This window comes from Tachypleus tridentatus, chromosome 4 (assembly GCF_004210375.1).
Source record: "Tachypleus tridentatus isolate NWPU-2018 chromosome 4, ASM421037v1, whole genome shotgun sequence".
NCBI classification, from domain to species: Eukaryota; Metazoa; Arthropoda; class Merostomata; order Xiphosura; family Limulidae; genus Tachypleus; species Tachypleus tridentatus.
The window spans coordinates 70,097,404-70,121,070 of NC_134828.1; the positions used below are offsets into that span (position 1 = coordinate 70,097,404).

General features: G+C 30.8%; 1 protein-coding gene across 2 annotated transcripts in view; it reads right to left on the reverse strand.

Annotated features, from left to right (window-relative positions):
• Positions 1-10,833: 10,833 nt before the first annotated feature.
• Positions 10,834-23,667, reverse strand: part of LOC143249390 (BTB/POZ domain-containing protein 7-like) — a 30,018-nt gene continuing 17,184 nt past the window's right edge. The window contains exons 3-7 of one of the 2 annotated variants that reach the window (XM_076499159.1): positions 23,155-23,230; positions 21,745-22,073; positions 20,013-20,181; positions 13,789-14,111; positions 10,834-12,974 (exon numbers count right to left, since the gene is read on the reverse strand). In XM_076499159.1, the coding sequence (XP_076355274.1) occupies positions 12,855-12,974; positions 13,789-14,111; positions 20,013-20,181; positions 21,745-22,073; positions 23,155-23,230 (1,017 nt within the window). In that variant the 3' untranslated portion in view covers positions 10,834-12,854. The remainder of the gene's footprint in view (positions 12,975-13,788; positions 14,112-20,012; positions 20,182-21,744; positions 22,074-23,154; positions 23,231-23,667) is intronic. The other variant, XM_076499160.1, reaches the window with a different exon arrangement.

Here is a 23,667-nt window from a genome sequence, read left to right on the forward strand (position 1 = left end):
TGCCACAAGATGTGCTGTCACTTTAATATCATACAAGAAACAGATTGTAAAAGTAGATATGACCATGTAACTACAACTCTCACAAGAAGGGTTTTTTTCATTCAGTGTTTTATATGGGCTTTACTCAATCAAACAATACAAGGAAAAAGATTGTAAGAAGGGAAAATGTTCTTATGTTGTCTGCTTGTTGACAGGGCAAAACATGGTTAGTGGGTAAAAATATTTTTAAAAATTGCGATTGAAAGAGGCAATCACTGTATGAAATCTGTAATCTCTATTTCAAAAAGGAAGAAACAAAGATATTAAACTATAATGTAATTTTTTTATGTAATATTCACCAAAGAATACAAAATTCTGTTTGTCTCTACCCTTTACAACATCTTTCACAAAACTATACAGCTTCACATCTTCAAGAACTGGACTAACAAATGGAAGAGAAAAAATATACACCAAAACTGATTTTTCTTGTTCAAGAAAAATAACATCAATGTTTTATACACTGTTTTTGAAAAGTAAAAACAACTGGTCAAACTCCCACTAACTAAAAAGAAAGCAAATATTTATACATACATTGCTAGTAGCCTTGTTTTGTACATAAATTTAATATACCAAATTGCATATCAAGTGAATTTCAAAACATGTGAATACACACCCACTAACATGTACCAATTACATATACGTGAATCAATACACTAAAACGAAAATACACACTTTTATACACAGAGATATTTTTACCACTCCTACATTTCTTTTTGTTTTATGTTATTAATTACAAAGCACAATGGGTTACCTCTAAGTCTTCTCACCGAGAGTATCGAAACGTGATATTTAGCAGTATAAACCCTCAGACTTACCACTAAGCCAGTGAGAGGCCCATACATTTTATTAGCTTCATATTCTATAGTCTTTCATTTATTTAAAATGGGAAGTCAAGGTTCTCTATTTATAATAAAGATGCTTAAAAGGGAGTGTAGCACTTTGTTGCAATAAGTTTTATAATTACCAACTTGTAAACAAATTTGAGAGAAAAGGTTGTCTTCTTTTTTCTATGCAAGTTAATAAGCCTCATGTAAGTTTCTAACTTCAGTAAAATACATTCCATATAGTTTAGATAATTTTTGAATATTAAACTTTATACTGTACCTAAAATCAGCATTATGTAATAATCACATATGTGATCAATTAATATGCAGATTTTATTTTGAGACAGTAAGTGAAAAAAAAACCACTGAACAAAAATTCCACATTAACCTCCAAGTTCCTGAATAGTTTTTGTACCATCCAATGTGGCCCATTTCTTACATCATACTGAGTAATTATTTTGTTTTTGTAGCGAAGTGCTATGAAAACCTTAGCGAAATCCCTCATTACCCTTTTGAATACACAAGAACCCCAGCAGTAACTAGTAGGAACAGCTGCAATATTTAAGTTACTTTTGTTCATTTTTTGTGGGAAACTTATATATTTTTGCAATCCTGTAAATAAAAGAGTTGCGAGTCCACAAACAACTAGTGCATAAAGTTTAGAAAAATATGTTAAAAAAAAAACAAGACAGGAATCCAAATGGACCTCAGTGGTAATTGTAAAGTTCATAAATTTAAAAGTATACATAAATTACCTTATTCAAATCCTAACAAAAATTGTTTTATTAATATACTCCTGTTCCCTACTTTCAAATCATAGTTTGCACAAAGACAGATATAACAAAGTTTAAATGATACTAGTGAATCAATCTCCCTTAGACAATTATCAACATTTTATAGAATAAATGTTTTGGGTTTGATGCTATTACGAGTAATCATCAAAAACAATTTAATATTTGTCATATATAAGAAAAAAATCAAATGAAATAATCTTGTTCACAAGGTTGAAAATCATGTATTCACTTGTTAATACATTATATAGCTAAAATTCATGTACCAGAAAGTATTCGATGACAGTGACAGAACTGAAAGTCTTATATACATACTTGAATGTAACATAAGAATTAACCATGCGTATCACATATATTTACATATGTAAAAAGAAAAAAGTGAAGTGCTTTAGTAGACTAACGTTTCTGATAGCAGAATTCTTAAACAGGTTCAGAACTTTATACATTAATATTAGAAATCAAATGTTTTAAAATGATGCAACACTACTTAAAAGGTCAGCATTCTATTGAGAAATTACATAAAACTGCTACATGGTGAACTTTTTTACCATTCATGGGTAACAAATAATGTGTGTATGTATGTGCAAATAGCATTCATTAGCTTCTTCATTATATACATACTGTACATGAGTCTTTACATGCTTCTATGACATTTCCCATATATTAATGTAATTTTAAATTTACAACCTAGAAAATAATTACACCTGGAAACCAAATTATCTAAATAAAATGCTCATAAAATTGAATACATTTTCATATGATTCTAATTATGCAGTGAGTGAAGACTGAAAAATGACGTATAAGTACTACCTTGTATTTTGTTTTTAACTCAAAGCTACAGTATAATCTATTCCTGCTCTTACAGCTGAGCCAGCAAGGTCACTACCTTGTCATTAACAGATTTTTATATATTAAACCTTTCTTAGCAAGAATATAACTGCTTAATAACAACTGCTTGAATACATTTATTCTCACACATAGTGTTTAATTGTTGAAACTGTCAGTCAGCTCATGTGCAGTTTAATATCCTCGGTACTTTCAGTTACTGAGTAAATTGATTCACAGACATATTCCAAATAAAAATATCCATACTTAAAAGTTCCTACATTTCTACTACTTAACTTTACTACTAAAATATTTCACATCAACAGAAAAACAAGATAAATTAACAAGTTTACCAACAATTAGTACAATTTTTTGAAATCATCCATATAAAGCCTGCCAGAATTGAGTCTTCCAAAATGTTATTCTAGCAATTAGATACTTAACTAAAGAGATTTTGAATGAGCCCTGAAAATGTATTTCAGATAGATACTCATCTCTTTATACCATGAAGAGCTTTTACCTCACATACACAGTTGTGTAAGTTCCTGCACATGCCTTAAACAAGGCTCTGGTTTGTACTCATGCCATGTATTACACTAGCCTATGATGTAATCATCATTTTAGACTATAGCCCTCCACCTAGGAAGATGATACATCTTCCATGCACAGTAAACCCCATGAGAATTAGCACTGGAGCAAAGGCATGTTCTTAATGAGGCAAACTAAATGTACCAGAAATAGGGAAGAAGGGTGGAAAGTGAAGCATATAAGTATTCATCTGAAATGCATGTTAGGTAAGGAAAATTCTACTCCCCTCTTTGCACCCCCAAAACAAGAGCTAGAATCTCACATTAAAGATGGTGAAAGAGCAACTGCAGAGAATTACAAAAGATAAGCTTCAGAAAGGGAGAGCCCATGGAGTGCAACTTTCTCAAGATAGGGTAACTCAGTGGGCCAGCACACTCGATGAGACACTGCATCATCAGAAACAGGGAATACTCATTATTGAAATGAGGTAATGGGGCAAAATATATTATCAGAACAATTTTTCAATGTGTCTTTAAAGGGAGCAAATTGCTCAACCACCTATCATTGCACAGGTAACAGCTAAATGATGTGTAGTATGGCTAGAGCTCTTAAGTTAGGTCATTCCATATTAGAGAAATACATATTTACCAACAAAATCAGGTAGTGTACCAAGACAAACCTGAGATCTTTTTGATTGGTCCTAACCATCTGTGAATGGCTTGGTTCATAAAATTGTGAGGTGTCTTCTATGATACAACTAGGTTATATTCCAGTTCTACTTCCCAAATGAGGGGTGCATCCATTAGGTCTTGCACCAGTGGGATTGCACTGAGTGATGAAGAACTCTCCATGTCAACTTTGGTAGTTTTCAATTGGAGAAGCCAGGGTTCTCTCTCATAATCCACTAAGAGAAATAGAAAGGGGAGGAACTTGTATGGTATAGTACAGCAAAGAGGTGTGTAAGCCTTTGTCATTAAGTACATAACCTGAAATTAGGTCTCACACTGAGACACTGTAATAAGTTACTAAGATTAAAGTCAGTAGGCTTGGTGTTGATTTTTGTTTTAAAGATATAAAAACAACTCAAACAGTGTCACATAAAACTCCACCTTAACAATGAGCACTAAGCAGGAATGAAGGAGCTTAACACTTTTTATATTGCCCTTCTCAATGTGGATTTCTAGGGAAGTATTCCTTGCAAGGCAACACTGGATGCTCAGTAGATTCCATTGTCTCCATAATATATATGTTGAATAACCTGGTCATGAAGCTTGGAATAATAAAAAAAGAGTAAATGAACAACTCACTATCAGAGCTACTATAAAGAGTGACAACAGAAAGTGGAGGGAAAAAAAACCACGGATTAGACCATCCTGTGGTGAAAGTAATAGGACACTAATGTGTTGGGTCCACATCCTCACCTACTAAATCTTACACAGGAGACAGCAATGAATATGGGAAAAATAAACCATTAGATAATAGTAAAAAAACAGTAAGGAACAAAAAAGATGACTTGAGTCAGAATGACCATACAGGGAGGAAAGGTGAAGGGAGGATAAATGAAGGAAACATGCAAGCCACCAAAGTTTTAGAGTGATCTAGGAAGTAGTAGTTCCTGTGCTAAATAGTGTGGGAAGAGACCAAGATAAAAGTGAGTAACAGCTACTGCAAGGAGAAAGGGAGAAGAAATATCTCTATAACATATAAAAGGAAGTAGAATGACAGTATCATCAGCCAAAGCTGTAGATTTTAGAATTGGATACAAGTGAGTGGAAATAAGATGTGAAGGGGATGTGGAGAGGCAGCGATGATGGGATCCAGTAGTGGGAACAAATTCACTGAAAACAGTAGGAAATGAAGAAATCAAAGTATGGGAAGCATCCATGCATATGTAAGACAGTCAGGAATTGAGATATGATAGCTTGACAACCAAATGAGGTGTTGTGGGTCTAAAAGAGAAAGTTCAGAGCCAGGAATATAGAATTTTAAGAACAAGTGCTTTGCTATTAAATGAAAGAAGGTAACAGGTATTTGAATGGATCATAAGACCAGGCAAATGATAGCAAGCCTATGAAAAGCCACTAACTTAAGAACTTTCTTGTTGCTGGAGACCAGATGTTAGAATCAGAAAAGAATTTCAGAACTGTACCCCAATGGAAATGAAAAAGTGTAATTAAAGGACTGGGTGGAATTGAATACAAGGATAATACAGTGTCATATGTATCACACTCACTATAAACATGGAAATCCACAAATGTATCTGAAAAAGAGGCAACAGACCAACCTCTTAGCCCTGAAGAGCACCAAAGACTTTAAAATAAGAGTATGGTGGGGAAGGAAGGCCATATATGGTGTTGTGGGATCTAGTAAGCTACCATTACCACATGGGTTGAAAACAAGATGGTGTATATCCAAAGATAGCTGTTTTGAAAGGCCAGATACCACTGAAGGGAACAAATATGAGCACATCCAAGATAAAGAGACAAATGAGAATAAAAAGTCCTCCAGGAAGATTCATGCAATAAATGAAGAAGACATGAGAGCCCTGATATCAAAACCACTATGTCACAGAGAAAAAAGTTGGCCAAACTTGTTCCATATACAAAATGAGAGGGAGACCTCCATTTGAAGGAAATACAGAGTTTTAAGATTGAAGTGGAAAACTGAACCAGCCACCTCAAAGGAAAATAAAACTCTTGAAGAAGGGAGGTCAAAATAGAAGAAACTACATTGAAAAAGGCTATTAGAGACCAAATATTTATAGAGCAGTAAAATAGTAGCCCCTAAAATTGTATTATCCAAGTAAAAACCCATGAATATGAAGCATGAGAATAAACAAAGAGGATCCCTAAACTGAAAGATTCAGGTGAATGAAGCTCATGCAATAAGTGAACTCCCAGATTCAGCAAAAAATGAATAGAAAAAGAGAAAACAAAAAACACATATTTGAGACAAAAATTGGGTTAGTTGATCCACATCAGGAATAGAGAATGAAAAGTAAAAGCAGCCTCAGAAAGAAAATGATGAAACCCTTACATGATGGTGCAGACTCAACAGAAGAAACAGAAAAAGAGAATGGAACAAACCATGTTGTGCATATTGGCTGGCTGTAGTATCAGTGAAGGTCAGTGTTCCCAGTTGCCATGACAGTACTGGATGATTCTTGTGAAGGAATGTTAAAAGCCTTGTGGCATGCTATAAATGTGGGATCATGAAAGCATAATCCAGTTAATACATGAAACTGATGTTAAGATGATTGTTTTTTTAAAATACATAAATGGAAATTTTTTTTTTCTGTTACCAGTTATAGAAAAGGCAAGTACAGCAATGGTGCATCGGCCTAATGATGACAATGAAGTGTACTCAACAAAGCCCATATGTTAAATTAAATAACATGGCACAGAATGGGACATGCATGGTTAAAAAACCAAAAACAATTAAAAGAAAATCAAATAAGAAATAATTTGAATGAAAGTTCTAGCTGATACATTTAAATTTTAGTATCATTCTTTCACAATAAAGAAAATTAAAGAAAGAAAGACTACATGACAAATAATAGCAGAAGGTTAAAACAATAAGCACAAAAGATGGTGGCATATCTGATGAAAAACACACCTGAAAACAAGAAGCACCAAAGAAATAATGAACCTATGTGCTTGTGCTCATTGGAATTACTGAATATGGAGGATGTACTGCCCTTATATTAGTGAAGAGCTATTGTCTAATGATAATGACATCATAGGCTGGAACAACATATATAGATACTTATAGGGGTAGAAACTGTTTAGGAGTTTGGGATGCACAGGATATTACACGTTTATGAGATAATAGGTGTTGGTGGTGCAAAAGGGTGAGTAAAATTTTTGAATTTAAATTTTCTTTGTTTTTTTGGAAGTGAAGGATTTTTTGGACATGTAAAATTTAATAATGATTAATTGAATTTTGATTTAAATATAAAAATTTCATACTCCATAAAACTGTAACAAAGTATATTTGTGATGTATACTGATTTAAGAAATCACTCAATATGAGCAGTAATGCAACTTGATAATAAATTTCTTAATGCTAAATAGTTTATCAAGAAATTTGAATGGAGAAATATCTTTGTGATTTTTTTGTTGCTTTTTAAAGTACGAAAAGCTGTGAAGATATTTTCTTCTCTGCGAGGAGTTTCAGTGTGCATATGGTAACAAAATATGCTTGTAAGGGAATGATCTATTACGTTTAATGTTATCCATTTATACACAAATTTATCTTTCAGACTTCCTATCAACATTTCTATTCAATATACTTTTTTTGAAGAATAAATTCTCAAAACACAGAATTTACAAACAAATAACAGGTTACATAGAGCTAAATATTTTATGAAGAAATTATACCAACTCTCACATGCTATGCCTGTACAAGGAAAAACACAAAAGTGGAAAATACACATATACCAAGAATGTATGTTTGCACTTTTAACCTTCTATTTAAGTACCAACTGAAAAGGAAATAGTTTATACTATATTAAATCCTTGATGTAAGTATTAATTACAATTATATTATCTCTACTTAGTGACAATTGATCATCACCAAAAAATGGCTGGACTGCAGCCACAGCAATTAATAAGAAAAGTTGGCAGTGAACAAGTTAAAAAAACATATTCTTTTTCATTATTTCCTTGAAAATAAATTCATTAAAATATACATGATGATGTTTTAATATCAAGCATAGATAATTACATAGAATATCATGATTCCCAACTGATCTAATACCAAATGCAATATACAGAAGCAAAATATGCTAATTATAAACAAACTCCCAAAAACAGTCATCTGTAATAATACATATAAAAACAATGATTAAAACTTTACACCAAAAACTCTTTTCAGTCCATCAAATGTTAATGTTATTTCATTCACAAAATGCAACAAAAATTGACTTCTTTGTCGTTGACAAATGATCAGAACAAAATACAATACACTGTTATCAATGTTTCACACTTGTTACATCTATGTCTATGTATAATGACAACTGTACACACTTTTGTGAAAAAAAGGGACAGAATAAATACCCATTTTACTGGAAGTATTAAAAATATACTATTTACAAGTGCAAGATAGAATAAAACAGTCAATTTCAATCATTTTAAGCTATTTTAATTCACCAAATGCATATCATGTTATGTACTACAGCCAAATCAACTTCATCTGTGTTAAATTATGCAAGATGTTTTTTAAAAACAAACAAAATTCCATAAAATCCACTGAAAATGTTTTGCAGCAAAGTCACTTGACTTCTACAAACACCTAAACACTTGAAACATTTTCTACCAACACAGAATGGCAGTGATCTCTTTTTAAACAAGTCTTAATCAGTTCATATAATCAAATTTTCCTATCACATTCTTATAAAGATTCTTTTCCTGAGACTTATGTTTCAGTGATCAAATTCTACATAAACCATACTATAACTCAGCATAGGTTTAGTTCACATTTCACTGGCATCAGGTTGGCTTCCACAATATTAATTCACAATGTTTTGTAAATTCTTTCACAACCATTATTCATGCTGAAATTTCACATTCTGGCTTTTCAAAATTGTAATAAAGCTTACTTTATGGTTTCTTGTTTTTGTCTAAATCTGAAGTTTATTTAAAACCTTGGTTCAGATGTTACACCAAATTAATAATTAGTCACTGAATGATCTGAGTGTAGTGAAATTAAAAGTTTTGTTCCTAAAATGAAACTTCAATAAAAAAAATGATTAAGAATTAAAAATTAGAACAGAATCATTTTCAAATTCACAGTAAAAATGCCTCAAAATACCTTACACAATTTCAACAACTTCACATTTATCTTGTTGTATGAGAGTAATGCAACAAAAATACAAATGTTTCTTATTATTGGATTCTTAACATCAGTTTATATTAGGAAACATTCAACTTTTCCCCACCAAGTCTATTTACCAGCTAGTTAATAGTGACATATATCACCACAGTACATCTACTTAATAGTAGCTGCTTGCTCATAAATTGTAGAATAAAATCACTGATATGACAATAAAAAAAAATCCAATTGATGAAAACATATTTGACCAAAAAAATACAAAATTTTAATCTACCTCTAAGCACTGAGTTTTTACTTTTTTTAAACTGCTTAGTAATTAAACTGTAACTGCTTTACCTCAACAATACTAAACACAAACTTATCTGATGTTCCTACTTAGATTAAAAAAAAAAAAGGTTTCCAAAATTAGGTCTCATTTGGCTAATATTGTTTGCCATAATTAAAGCTAATTGCACTAGGTGGTGTTTATCATGAAGTTTATTTTTTCTAATTCCAGTTATACTATATAGCAAAATAACACCATTCTGCAATTTTGATGGTTCTCTTTGTGACTAATTGGCTAATTATGATTTTAATATAATAAATTTTTTACTAAGCTATAACAGGGGTTTTTAAATACATAAACAGAATGAACTTTAATAGACCCTATACATGAATTAAAAATACACAATAAAATCCAAGTACCACAGTGATAGTTCATCCAGACTTGAATACTTGCTGTTTGAGTTAATTTGTTTACACTTCATACATTCTAGTTTACAAAGGGCTTTTAAAACTATCCCTTACGAGAAAAGTAATATTTAAGTTTCCATAAGGCCTAGGCACAAAATAGAATAAATGTTTTCTGTTTTTAGGATTGTTATTATAGCAACTTTTACAATTCCTTTATTATTCCAATGAAATAAGGCTTTGTTAAGACTGAAATTCCTGCCATTTGGAACAAATTTCATGAAATAATTAATCAGGAGATATTTGACTGTTTTATTGAGTCACTTGAACAGCAGAGATATAGGAACTTCAAGAAATAAAATTTTACTAAACAAAATAATTATTTTAAAATACAGAATCAGCTACCATACATAGTTCAACAACATTCTTTTTTATTGGTGTATTCATTTTCTCTCTTAACGTTTCTTAGTTTATCTTAACTATGAGCTTTTGTGACCCACCAGGAAGAAAGAATCTTAAATTTATAATTCTTCAACAGAACATTAGTATTTGTGCACCAGGTTATAAGTGATCGTTTCATTCTCACAACACAGGAAAATCAATTTTATATGGAAACAAAAATTCACAGGCACAACTCCTTTCAGCTATAATTGTTAAATAAATAATTAAAAAGTTGTAATTTAAATATATATATTTTTAAACTGTTAGGAAAATAATGTGTGATTATTAACCCTTTTGCTGTGGGTAGGGGTCAAAGAGCATCATCATGCTTGTTGACTTGCATTTAAAATTTTACTGAGCTACTATGCTGTGAATTTGGTATCAACCTGTTGACTATAATTCAAAGTTTAGTATTATAAATTAGTTAATTTCTTTATTTAAAAAATAAATATAAAAAAAAAACAACAACAACTAAATGCTGATTTTTGTATGTCACGTGGTATGTTGAATGCAGCTTTGGTTCAAATCAGATGTTTGTGATGCCCAAATGTCTATAGTTTCTTCAGATTAGAAACTCAAATTGCTTATTTTGATAAGCTATAGAATAATGTAAGAATCTCCTATCTATTTTATTTTCTGAGATATTATTACATTTATTGAAACAACCTAGGTGGCCCCAACATCTCTTTTTTTTTTTTTTTTTGAATTACTTGCTTACATACATCTGCTTCATTCAGTGATGCATTTATAACCAATTGAAAATTCAGAATGTCTCCTATGCAGTTTCTAAGCATTTTCAAAGTATTTACATAAGAAAATCTTTCTTTTCATGGTAGAAACAAAGCAGAGAAGTAAGAGAAAATAAAGCATAAAATATCACATTCTTCAGATCAAAAACAGCTTAGTTATTAAGCTCTATAAATACAGGGGAATTCTGCAGCATTGACACAGTAATTTATGATTTTTTTATTTCAAAATACATACATAAAAACTTAATTTTTTTTTTTACAACAATGAAAATAACAGAAAAAATATAAAGTTACTCTAACAAAAATGTTTGATAAGTATCTGGAGGTTATAGAGGTCTCACATTACAAATTTGACAATTTTCTGATGTGTAAAAGTATTTTTGATCTTAAAATCTAAATTTCATTGCATATTAGAGAGTTAATATTTGAAAAGAAAAAATGCATGAGCAAATTGTTAATTTAAAAAAAATCTTAAAATATTTAAGACATCTGATATTTTGGGTATTAAAACTTTATAATATTTACTTATAATACACAGAATCTTTTAACATGTGTATATTTTAAATAGTTATTAAGCTCTATAAATACAGGGGAATATTGCAGCATTGACACAGTAATTTATGATTTTGTATTTTAAAATACATACATAAAAACTTAATTTTTTTTTAACAATAGTGAAAATAACAGAAAAAATATAAAGTTTTTCTAACAAAAATGTTTGATAAGTATCTGGAGGTTATAGAAGTCTCGCATTACAAATATAACTGGTTTTGGGGATGTGGGCTGAGTAAAATTCACCAACTTATAGTAAAAGTGTTTATGTAAAATTTCATCTTCATTTCAAAGGCAAATGTACAGTATAATTAAGTGAAAACCAAACTACAGAATGTACAAGTACTTAAAAAATTTAGCACTTGGGAAACATTTATATAATAACCACACCACTGGAAAACTAGCCAATTTTTAATACTGCTTTCAATATTATTTTCAATGGCTTAAAATAAAACAATAGAATCTACAAGCATTTCCTTATCAGCATTTTACTTCAACTAAAAGCATATTTTAATTTTCTGAATTCATGGATATACTATATTTATATTAGGATAGTTTCACATGCACACAATTTACTGACATTACATATCCATGCTTTCAATAACTTACAAACTACTGTATAAAAATCACCAACTTCCTTACTGTCATCTATAATGTCCTGCAAAACGACCATTTGTTGAGCATTAACTGGGCTTTTCCTTAGTTCTGATGACAGACTAATGAAGTACAAAACTAACTACATTAAGTTATCAACAGGTTTCCACCAGCTGAAAAAATATATACGTGGTTATGTGGCACGATAAGTTATTGAAGAAATGTTATATGTAGTTGATAACAATAGATGTAGTGTAGTATGAGAAACAGTAAAATGCTGAACTTTAGCATTTCTATAAAGTCTACAGATGACTTACAAATAATACATGATAAGTACAAGCTGTCAATATTTAAAAAAACAAAAAAACAATGCTTTCTAGGTCAAGACCTAAAAATATTCAATTGACTCTAGGTGAAATAGGTTATTTTTAGGTAATGATTAAGCATGAGAAATCTATATCTAGTGATAATTGGTCCACTTTATTCTTCCAACTTACACATCATAGATGAAGTAAAAGAGGGAACAAAATGTAGATTTTTACACGACTTGAAAAAAGGCCAACAGTAAATCAGCTGTTTATCCATTAATCAAATAACATTTCCAATTTATCCACACAAAGAAGTGTAAATAAGAGGAGTTAGAAAAATCTCTTACTAATGTTTGTGCATTAAGGAGCCATTAACCTGATGCCAGTCTGATGATATAAAAAGATTAGTTAAATTCTACTGAGCAGTGTGTCAAATTATCTTTCACTTCATACATTTCAGTTGTGTATTTGCAAAATCTCAACTTAATCTCAAAAAACATCCTACAGCCAACTTTTTGTAGTTTTTATTGATCATGACAATGTATAAAATCAGTTCAGCTGTAACAAACATCTAGCTTTACAAACTATATATCTCTCTCTCTCCACATTTAAGACTATACAGAATAAAATAGAAACTACATTCAGCTGTGAAGAATTTTTAACCAAAGAACAGACATTTCACACTTAGACAGAAATCTACCCTCAAGACTGTACATCAGGACTGTTTTCTGTTGCTATGTGCATCTTGCCCATTGCTGTTGTTGCCATAGCAATGTCTGGAATGGTGCGATGAAGATGACTTGTCATGTCTCTACCTGTAGCCTGGAAAGAATAGTATGCATGTTGAAAACAAATAATCAGAAATTAAATTTCAATAACTGAAATACTTTTCAGAAATTTAAGTTTATTTTAAACTTTTTGATATTAAGAGTTTCTACAAACATGCAAAGAAAAATAGGTTTATGAGTGACTAGTGGATCATTCTACATGTAATAAAATATCTTTTACATAAAATATGAGTAAAGACCCTATTTTCTACAAACTCTCACACTTTCAAGAAACGTAATTTAACTTCTCTGAAAGAACAGTCTTATTAACAATAATAATAAAAACAAGACAAGTTTCTTATTTTGCAGTCCCTCCTCAGTTAAAAAATTAATAAAGTTTTGGTCAATTAAAAAAAATTCTTATAATTACATCTTCCATTTAGGAACTACACTGACAGTAATGTACGAGAAAAAATGAGACGAGCAGTTTTCAACTTTATGTTGACAATACTGTTTTTTGCATATTCCTTCTGTAAATATTAACATTAACCACTGTCATAAAAATGTTTAACCTATTAAAGTAGCTAAAACCCTGAAGCATACAAGTTTAGAAACTTACACACACACATAATCTCCGTTACCAAATTGTGTTGTGCAACATACTTTAATAATAAATAGAAACTATTCTATAAGCTCAGAAACATCTGATGGAAAATTTAATTTAGCAGTAACTAATTTGTGGTTCATGAGCAGCACTCCACAAAAGATAAAAAATATAGTTATTTCAAAAAATGGTGTAAAATATTAATACCATAGACTTTTCTTCAAGATTTCAAAGGAAAAATATCAGTTATTTTAATTAATCTCACCTGATAACTCCAATGAGTCTCCCGGGAGTTGTAGCCACTAACATGTGGACTAGCATTGCCATCGTGTCGGATACGATCCTGGTGCACTGGACATGTTGCAAGTCTGTCACCATCATTCAGCTCCTCTACAAACAAATAAATGGGTCGGTGCAGAACTTCCACCACTGAATCAGGAAGGCCAAATTCACGAACAACTTGAAGTTGGATTAATCTGGTGGCTTCACAACGAATCTGCTTAAATGACATTGCTTGTCGAGCACTTTGGGAATGTCTTAATTCTTGTTCCCTCTTCCTCATTAATCTCAGAGTTGTATCACTGGGAACTGTTGAAAACTGATGATTAGACCAAATATATATCTTCTCCAAATTATTGTATTACACTATTACTTCAGAAGGCACATGAAGTACAGTGAAACATACTCATCTTTGGATCAACCAACTATGGATAGAAAACATTTTTGATAGATAATCAAGTTCTACTTTTCTGTCTTTTCACTCTATAATAATGTTTTGACTATATCTTTAACAAGTGCAAGAAGATCCATAGTCTATCAGTTTCATGAACATGACACAATAAACCTTGTAGTCTTCAATCCCAAAATGTGTATATTTCTGGCTTTTATATTACTTCAGCAAATGAGGCAAACCAACAGGTAAGATGTATCTTGAGATGGCTGGTATGGGTGTTAAAACATTGTTCTCTACTTTATTATAGTAAAGGTTTTAATGCCCATACCAGCCATCTTGAGATACATTTTTACTTCAAGTGGGTTTCTCATAATCATAACAGGTACAATGTTTTACATCCAAACTTAAAAGTTTTATTAAATTAATCCTTATCCAACCATAAAAGAATATATTCAGCTGCACAATATTTATTTATTGATAATTTTTATTCTATTGGTTGTACTTACATTTAAAAAGTAATAAATCATTTTCAACTGAAAAAACATAATTTATATTACCCAGACGTACACTGTTTGACTGCAAATAAATTGGTTAACATGAATCACTTGATAGCCATATTTAAATGTATAAACCAATAAACTTTTTAATCTCTGACTGATACAGGGCAATGTAACTTATTAAGATCACAAAACATGCACAGAAACACAATGTGGATATAATAAATTGAAACAGTAATATCAAATTCTCTAGAAAAACAAAATGTTTCAATCCTGTTAAACTCTATAAAAACAGAACCAAAACTGTAACATATACACTGCTGGTCAAAATCTTAAGGCCAATGAACATAAAGACAAAATATGCATTTTGCATTGTTAGACTCAACCACTTATTTGAATAGAGCTTTGAAAGATGATAATAAGAAAAGGGAAAATAAAAATAAAAAACCTTTTTAGCATTTAATAGGGAAAATGTGAACACTATAAAATTAGCCTAAATACTAGCTGGTCAAAAGATTAAGACCATACTAAAACAAAGTGTTAATCAGTAAACATGTAACGAAATTTAGTCATTTGTGTTCAAGCATTGGAGTTGTCAACATCTCCCACTGAATCTCCTGTGTTACATTGGATAAAAACATGGCAAAGGCTAAAAAAGTTGACAGAGTTTGAACGTGGCAGAATTGTCGAGCTGCAAAAGAAAGGTCTCTCTCAATGTGCCATTGCTGGTGTGATTCGGCATAGTAAAACTGCAGTTGCAAATTTCTTAAAAGACCCTGAGGGATACGGAACGAGAATTTCAAGTGGTCAGCCCAAAAAAATTTTGCTAGCATTGAGAAGGAGGATTCGACAGGTTGTCCAGCAAGACACCAGCCGATCGTCAAACCAGATTAAGGCCCTTACAGAGGCAGAATGCAGCTTAAGAACAATAAAATGACATCTACAAGAGAAAGTCTTTAAAAACCATAAACGTCTACAAAGGCCACGCCTCCTTCCACACCACGAAACAGCTTGGTTAAACTTTGCTGTGAAGCACCAAACATGGGACGTAGAAAAGTGGAAGAAGGTTTTGTTCTCTGATGAGAAAAAATTTAACCTGGATGGTCTAGATGGCTTCCAATGTTACTGGCACAAAAAATATATCCCACCGGAGACATTTTCTATACGACACAGTGGAAAAGGTTCCGGTTACATAGGGGTGTCAAACAGCAGCTGGCCACATTGGCATGTTGGAGAGAGCATCCTTATTGACTGAAGGCCCTTGCTTGTGTGGAAATGACTGGATCTTTCAGCAGGACAACACTGCAATCCACAATGCTCGCAGGACGAAAGATGTTTTCATAGTGAATAACGTTATTCTTTTGGACCATCCAGCGTGTTTGCCCAAACTAAACCCAATTGAAAATGTTTGGGTGTGGATGGCAAGGGAAGTCTATAGAAATGGACATCAATTCCAAACAGTGCATGATCTTCGTGAAGCCATCTTCACCACTTGGAATAACATTCCAGCCAGCTTTCTACAAACGCTTATATCAGCCATACTAAAGCAAATGTTTGCAGTTATTCGCAATGACGGCTGTGCAACTCACTACTGAGACCTCTTGTTGGGCATATCCTACCCTATTTAGGACTTCTTTTTGGTATGGTCTTAACCTTTTGACCAGCTAATATTTAGGCTAATTTCATAGTGTTCTCATTTTCCCTATTAAATGCAAAAAGTTTTTTTATTTTTATTTTCCATTTTCTTATTTACATCTTTTGAAACTCTACTCAAATAAGTGGTTGAGTCTAACAATGCAAAATGCATATTTTTTCTTTATGTTCATTCGTCTTAAGATTTTGGACAACAGTGTATTTGTTTTCACAGATTTTATTTACTGCCAAACTTAGTTTTATAAAATGTTTATAGGAAAACTTTAAACATCTTAAAAATGTGAAGCTCGACTGAACTTACACACTAATTGTGTCAAAGGATGAGACTTACAGATGTTTCAAATATAGTTTAGTATGTTCACGTGACACAGTTTAAGGTAGATAGTAATCATACAAATAAGTACTTAGGTTCTTTTTTTTTAATACCTTAAAATGCAATGAAATGTAAAATTCTGATAAAAGGGTGAAACGTTTCAAACAACTATACACATATTCTTATTCTACATTAATTTCAAATTTGTAAAACTAATTTCATATGCATTTATGAAACAAAATATTTGAGGTTGAGAAGGATAGTCAATTTATAGAATTTAATGCTAAAAATGTTCACAAGAATTCATACCAATGGAAAATAGAATAATACTTAGATCAGACTCGATAAAAAACAGAAATATAAAAGGGCTTCATTAAATTAATTAGATATTCATATACGAGAAAGACAAAAAATTAAGAATTTCATAAAAACCATATGGTAAAGCTGTCAAAATCAAATACTGATCACAATAACATATATATTAAAAAAAATTAATTCTTCAACACATTTACAGTTTCACCAGGAAAGAGAAACAACAGCTATTTTTGTCTAGGCAGTAGAAAGATGTATTCTTACTGTACTTAACTATTCCAGCTAATCAAACTGTACTTTGAAAGCTCAGAGCAACCATCAATCATGAAGCTGATATCAGCTTGATCTGTGAAATATACATTTTCTCTGAGCCCATTTAAACTTCAATTACAATGGAATAGTATTTATGCTGACACCTCTGCATGCCAAAGAGTTTTTCCATGTACTAAATTCCTGCTCCACGAAGAAGAATCAATATTATTTAACATTCCATCTTAGTACTAAAATGAAAACAGTCTAGAGCTTAGTCACCTACACTAGAACTACTGAAAAGTCAAAGAAAACAGACCTAAGAAGAAATACTCACCCACAGTCAGGAATACAGCATTTATTAAAATACAGTTTTAATCAACAGTCAATGTCCAATAAATAACAAGCATGAAACTGAATGCATATATTAAGAAATGTACAAAATATGTATTAACCAAAATCTAAACACTGAAGCAATCCATGATTATACCTTTCCAAGACATTACTTTTCACCAAGTATGCTGAATTACACATTTTCAATATGACATTAAATTGACAATAACATCTCAAAGGCTTAAGATCTTGTACAACAAAAACAAATAACAGGTTAGTTAAATAAATAAGGTAAAACAACAACAAACAATTCTATTGTTCAATTATCAGAAGTAATTGTTTCACATAATATCTCAACTCTCTCATTTAATCCTTTTGTTACAGACGGGTCTAAGGGTGCATGTCACTTCTTTTCATTAGTTACACTAAAAATTTGATTAAGCTGCATTGTTATCATTGTATACAAATAAAAATTGGCATCACAATGCAGTTAACATTTAAAATATTAATATTATACAAGTTTCAAGTTCTTAACTTCATACAGAAATACAAAATGTTCGGAAAGTAACTGTGCAGTTTTGTAATCATATGTCTATTCAGTCTATTTCAAATCAACTACTGATAGCGGTGTTTAGAAACAAAATAAGAAGGATCCAGGCCTGTATTGATGCCAATGGGGGTCACTTTCAACATTGTTTATAAGTGTCATTCATATTTACCTCCTGTATTCTATATTGAAACATGTCTGTTAATAAATATATAAGTGCACAGTGACTTTCCAAACACTCTGTATGTTAGAAAATGCCTCAATCTCCCTTAGTATGAGAATTGTAACATTTGCTGTTTTGGTCTTTCCTCTTCTCTAATTTATTTACCACTCCTCTAAGAAATCCAGAATTTAACATACATTATTATAATAACAATATTACTCAGGAACAGAATAATTTTTTATAGCCTTCAATTTTATTTGTTTACAAAGTCAAACTAGAAAATTAAACCCATTTGCTCTGCTTACATCCTCTCACAAATTGCCAATAGCTCTGACATTTTATATTACTTATAATTAATAGAAGACCAAAGTTTTAACATACAAAATAACAATTTATATCACATTGTTTTCTGTACAAAGAATTGTCTATTTTGTCTCCAGTTCAAAATTTATTATCATTAAGAATCACACTGACAAGTTTAGCTGAATTTTTAAAGGTTTTCTTAAAAACAGTTTTGTCTGTTAATCACACAAAGTCAGAAAAATTATGATAGTTGTAGGACATTTTTTGCTTTGTGTGTTATTATTATGTGTTCTTAAATGCATTATTTAATTAAATAAAAATTACTTAATGTAGTGTTACCATTAGCATAAAAAAGGAGGCTCAGAGTTTATTGCCAGTCAACAGCAAAAGAAATAAGACCCAGTTAAGTACTATATTTCTTGTTTTACATGCATTTTCTTTATCTATTATTATAACAGTAACTAAAATATAAAAATGTAAACTTATTACATTAGATAAAGTAAGATTAGGTAAGATAATAAAAGAGAACTTCAAGTGGTATGTTTGTGAATAGTACATGCAATATGTAATTTGATAGAGTAACATTGGTTGCAAATTCAAAGAAAAATTTATAATTTGTGTTGTGGAATCATTAGTTAGATATGGTTTAAAAACCAATAAAATTAATTATAAATAGATGAATACTGTTACAATATGAAATCTTTCTAAAAAGAAAGAAAGGAAAATTATATTTATTTCCTGATTCCTTATAATGGTTATGGGATCAGTTAATTTGACCAGTCACATATAGTTAGGGTAAAGAAAGTAAGAGAAAAAAATGTAATTTTTCTGAGAAAAAAACACTTGATATTTATTTATGTTTTACACATTATAAAATAAATATAAAATAAAATTTTACAATTTTCAGATGAAGAAAAAGTATTTTTAATCTTAACATAAAAAATAACTTTGCACTCAAAGCAGTCAACATTCTGAATTCATATATTCACTGACAAATATTTTTTTAAAAATACCTCACTAAAAATCCTGATTTTATGTCTACCAGAAAGTGGTACTGTTTACTAAATGCATGAACAATTTCATAAAAATATACAATACATATTACAAATTATAGTATAGAAATTCTGATGGACATTTTAGAGTAATAAGGTAATCCACTAAGCCTGTAGCAAGAAGGTTAAGACATGCAATAATTTAAAAAATCATTTTCATACTTAATTTTTATTGAAACTAGATCTGCCAGAACCAATCATTAGCATGTAAAGTTCATATTTTTATCTTTTACAATTTAATTACACAATTAGAAAATCATAGGATTAGTTTTGCTTTTATCACCTAAATAAAATTGAATTTATTTTTTTCTACCTATGCTTATAACATATTTTCATATTAAAAAACAAATACATAACTTGTAAAGCTGTAATAAATACAAAATTTTAAACAAACCTGGAATGTTTCCATCCAAAAACTCAATACCTTCTGCTGAATCTCTTGTGTTGAAAGCAGAACTTCTGCTTTGGTACAGAGAGGCTTTATCCCCTGTTGACTGACCTTCAGTGCTGTGAGAAGGAGTCCATGATTCCAACTCACGGGCTGAATGCTCATCAAGCCATGCCTATCAAATAATTCAAAACTAGTATCTTTCAAATGGTTAAATTGTTCTAAATGGGTTATCTAAAATAATAATTAGTGTGTGGATTTAAAATAAATAACAGTGACATGAAAAATAATGTATGCAACAATTTTTAACCCTCAATTTTATACACTGTGAAAATATGGTTGAAAAAATGTTTTCTTTGATATTTTCTATTTAAATAGGTCTATATTGCATGAAACATATGTTTGTGTGAAAGATATTTTAATCAGTTCTACACGGGTGCATTACCTAGAAATAACACTATTCAATTTGGGAACCACTGAAAATATTAGGTTGTTTAGAAATAAGTGTTGTTTTGAAAAGTATGAACCAGAGTTGTAAAACATGCTTTAATCAAAGTATCATTTGCTTCAACAAACTTTTGCCAACATGTAACAATGTTGTTAATGTCCCTGCTGTATAAATCAAAATTTCTATGATAAATGAATTCCCTGAAAGCTTCTTCTGCAGCTGCCTGGTTTTGAAAAAGTTTATTGTTCAAAAAGTTGTCAAGGTGCTTGAAAAAATGAAAATCTGAAGGGTAAATGTCTGGAGAATAAGGTGGATGAGGCAGAACATCAATTTCCAATTTGTTCAACTTTTGGAGCATCATCCTTGACAGTCAGCTTATGAGGAACCCACTAATCTAACTTTTTTGTCTTTCCAATTGCACTCAGCAATGCTTCATTTGTTTTTGTCTAGCTTTTCTGCAAGCTCACGTACTGTTGTGCAAGGGTCTGTCTCAACTTCTTCCCTTAATGTATTTTCATCTGAGGATGGCTTCCTTTCATGACTTTCATGGTCTTCAAGACTTTCATCTCCATGTCAAAACCTTTGGAACAAACACTATTATAAACAGTAACAGATCCATGGCTGAATGCTTGGTTGATGTTCGGTATAGTTTTGATCACTTTTCATCCAAGTTTGAAGTCATAGAGTAAAATCAGATGAAAGTCCTTCCTGTCCACACTGCCTTGAAAGTTGCAAAAGTCGCTCTGAGTACAGTTGGAACAGCAAACACTTAAGACACCTTGTAAGCAGCAAATGTTGGATTAAACCAATCAACCAATGGTAAGTTACTCAATATACAGCTTCTAAATGTCATTGTGAGAATTCCAACATTTATTTCTGTATAACCTAATAACTCTTTTATTTAGTTACTGTTACTTAGAAGAAAGAAGATTATACTATAAAACTGAAGCATTTGTATGTGTACTAAATAACAGAGACAGATTTATTACCTGTACATTACAATCTGCAATAAATTAAATCCTTTTTCTTTACCTTTAAAGTTCATATTCTGTTTATGTTGTCATTATCTATTATGACAAGACAGTCTGTTTTAATATCAGTTCTGAAATAAAAAATACACAAATGACCTGCATCATTTCTCAGATTATTATACTAACTTGAAACACAAAAAAAAGGGAAAGTGTTTAATACCAAAACAAAAACCATTTTAAGATATCACTCATTCTAGATTTGTAGGGTCTACAAACCCAAGGGGGGAAAAAAAAAGTCAAATAATAATATTAACTACACCTTTACCCGTGCTTCTTCCACATATGGCAAAAACAGCCTGGGAATGCTCAGTGGACCACCTTTTCTTCCATGAATCCAAGATGCTATTTTATGATAAACACCACTACTCTGTAAGTGGTCATCATCAAGCATACATGAAGGAGGGGATCGAAATAAACCTCGTTTCACAGCACTGGTTAAAAGTTCACTATCTGGTGGAACAATATGATCAACTCTAACAAAACATATCAGATCAGAGATTATATCCCTCAGCTCAGCAACACACAAGTCCCTTCGTCTGGGTCCTCTTCGACCAACCATGTAGACTGATTGTGGTGCTACTGATGGTTCTATAAAGAGAAAATTATTATATCTCTGAAAGATTTTATTCATGTTTAAAATTATAACTCAGAATTCCTTTTAAAAAAATACATTAGTACTATTTAAATAGCTCCAGCTGACTATGTACATATAAGGTTAAAAATAATAACCAAAATATACTTAAGAATCATAACTACAAACATCAACTTTAGATGTTTCAAAGTGAAAGGTAAAAAAAATTCCAAAATTGGAAATACTTTATAATGCACGTAAAATCACTCATGTAACTCTCTTCCATGTGCACATATATAGTATATATAAAAACATATCTTTCAAAAATTAACATTTACAATAGTATGTATTAAAATATCATCCCTGAAGCTTAAAATTTATGGGGGGATGACTGCTATGTTTTTCTCTGTATACAAAGAAATTGAATATAGGACAGTTTATTTAATGTTCTATTTTACTAAATACACCATTTTTCAGTTTAGTCATTTTCAAAAGCATGAACTGGTCTAGTTTTTTCTTGCATTTAATCTAAATGACTACTAAAATGTCAAGCTTAACAACACTGTATCATCAGTCCTATCATATAAGAAAAGGAACCTTTTTTTTGTTATTGGGCCTCCAACAAACATCTGCAGTTGCCAGCCTTTAAACCAGAGTAAAATTGAAAGAGGTAATCCAGCTTTAAACTTGCTGTGCTATAAGTAATTGATTAGTGAGGTTATCTGAGAAAAATAGTGTTTCTTCACAGATCATTCAATGAGAACAACATTTGATTTGTTACATACAAATTACCTTTTCTTCTAAACAGCATTTTCATCACTAAGTAAAACTAATCACTTTGACAACTAAAAACTTAAAACTTTTTTGTATATTAAAAGCATTTTGATATGAATTGTCACATGACAAATTTGTAACAACTCACTTACAGAATAAACTAGAAAAACAAGGAAAAAAAATTCTAACAGCAGGTTAAAATACTACTTGCACATTCCTGAGAAATAACTTTACATTTTCAAATACAATGTTTTCTTCTCCATAAGCTTCTTGCATTAAAAAGAAAAAAGTAACTTAATATAGTATTAACTTATGATGAAATACCTCTGTCTCCACTCTGTTTGGATAGCTGAAATTCACCCCATCGAAGTACAGCCTGTAGGATTTCCAGTTCACTTGCCTTAAAAAGGAAAATGCATAAGGATTTAGCACTAATCAGGTACTATGTGCTTTTATAGCATATACTACTGTCCATCAGTAAATCAGTTCATAAAAAACAGGCCTATGAATTTAAATGTCATAAAAGTTGTTTTGGTTTTAATAATGTTATTTTCCATAAATTAGCTAAGCAGAATTTGAAAATATTAATTTTTTCTATTACTTAAGGATTTTATTTACAAACTGAAAAAAACAAACTTAAATCAAAGTATTATTTTATTTACCACAACAAACAAAATTAATGAAAAACACAAACTGAAGAAAAGTAAACAAATGTTGTTGTGAAGCAAATATACATCTTCAAATCTCAAAACTCCATGTTGTAGTATTTTATGCGCTGCATCTGGAGCATCCTGTTTCAATTACCAGCAGTAATCAACCATCATGCTAGCATTTCAC